Below are 1,932 nucleotides of genomic sequence, written 5' to 3' on the forward strand. Positions count from 1 at the left end.
TTAAGAGTACTGATATAGCACGTAATAGTAGCATTAAGGGTATTTTCACTGAGGTGTGGTATCAGGTGCTTGCCGATATACTGATGTATTACAGGATTCATTTGATGTCCTCGAGGTACTTGATGACTTTGTCTCGAAGGCTAATAACATATTATTGATGACTACCGAGCAATGTACTACTATCATTACGAAGTGTAGGAAAGATGGTATTATTATAATATCATTCTTAGATGTACAGCTATTAGCTGCCTCTATCGTTATGGAAAGTAAGAGGCAGTCCCTCTATACTAAAAGCAATAATAGTGCAACTACCAAACTAGCTACTATACTATTCGATCAATATAGCCTTTATGGTAATAGTAGTAGTGATAGTAGTGATAATAACAGTTGTTAGGTACACGTAACGATCTACGTCCAGATGATATAATAACAATTATAGAGGCATCATTACAGAACAGTAATGAAGTGTCTAGGAAGTGGACATTCCAAGACCCTATCCTGGCTGAGGCTATTAGAGTAATATTATTAGTATTAATACCACGACGTCGTTTAAGTGATGGTTATAGTAGGTATTGGTACCTGTTATACATGATGCCGACTCTAAGGTCCTTATTCAATTTATAACAACATTATCACACAATAAGGATGTCCTACCTAACCTAAGCCAACTGAATAGGTAGTAGTAGTAGTAGTAGTAGTAGTAGTAGTAGTAGTAGTAGTAGTAGTATTGGCATTGATAGTATCATCGTTGTTATTGTAATAGATATTCTCCTATAGCACAGTTATCATCGTCAATACTATCAACATTATCAACAACATCACCAACACTGAGTGTTAGGGATATGACTCAAGCCTTAAAGGCAATGGCAAGACTAGATTGGTAACCACTCCTCATCCTCCTACTCTGAGTAGTAGTGATAAGGATATAGGTACTCAACACGATGTATAACAGCTATCACTGATGCCATTATTAATGCTAGACTTACCTCAACTAGTATGGATCATATCGGCGATCTTGTATGGACTACTACTATTATTATTATCCTTATTATCCCTATATAGGCGCAGTCACTGAGAGTAATGCGTGTACATGATAGCCCTCTATTAAGAAAGCTAGTAACATGGTATAAGTGGATGTTGAAGGCATCATATGGTCCTCCACCGTAATGATGATAGTAGCAGCAGTAGACTACCTTGCTGAGAGTACTAATAGATACCCTCCTGAGGTGCGAGCTCATCTAGCATCATTTGCTATGCCTATAGCTGATCTCGGATATACTTCAACTCACTTTATCGATATCATTGAGGCAGCCTTGATAGAGCAACAACATGATGATGATGATGATGGCCATACTGCAAACCCTAAGTGGGCAACATCATCATCATCATACTCCTATATCATGTTCATCATCATCATGCCTTAGATTACTCATATCATTCCTATACATACTATCACGACAAGGGCAAGAGGTATTCAGTCGTCCATCATACATTGCTGGAGTTAGAAGGTTGGTATCAACACCTGAGGAGGAGTTACAAGGCCTATCAGCTGCTGATTGGATTAAAGCCTTCCAAGTCATCATATACCTCCTCATAGGGGTAGTAGTAGTAAGTGTGGTAGTAGGTCCATCTTGGGCCGGCTATTGAAGGCCTACCTTATATTAAGAAGGAGTTGGTATATGATGCTGGTGTTAAGAAGTTTATAGAGGATAATGCATCATTTAGTTGGTAGTAGTAGTAGGAAGAAGAGTGGTATTATTATAATAAGTTTTTTATGATAGGTATTCAGCCCAGGAGAGGAGTAGGACTCAGTTCCTTCACTCTGATATGTATCAAGCCTTACGACATACCATAGAAGAGGATCTACAATGGCCTTTCTATACTGCTAATCAACTAGGGGAGGTTATTACCATCATGCTTTCTAGTCGTAGT

General features: G+C 38.4%; 1 protein-coding gene across 1 annotated transcript; it reads left to right on the top strand.

Moving 5' to 3' along the window:
• Positions 1 to 394: 394 nt before the first annotated feature.
• Pmar_PMAR018712 (hypothetical protein) lies at positions 395 to 1,823 on the top strand (the record flags this gene model as incomplete). Its single annotated transcript, XM_002768910.1, has 9 exons — positions 395 to 516; positions 570 to 676; positions 764 to 880; positions 930 to 1,017; positions 1,063 to 1,163; positions 1,214 to 1,366; positions 1,425 to 1,575; positions 1,625 to 1,728; positions 1,782 to 1,823. Coding segments are annotated over 9 exons (983 nt in total), but the record flags the coding sequence as incomplete, so codon positions are not given.
• Between the last annotated feature and the right edge of the window lie 109 nt (positions 1,824 to 1,932).

This window comes from Perkinsus marinus (genome assembly GCF_000006405.1).
Source record: "Perkinsus marinus ATCC 50983 genomic scaffold scf_1104296966908, whole genome shotgun sequence".
Lineage (NCBI taxonomy): Eukaryota > Perkinsozoa > Perkinsida > Perkinsidae > Perkinsus > Perkinsus marinus.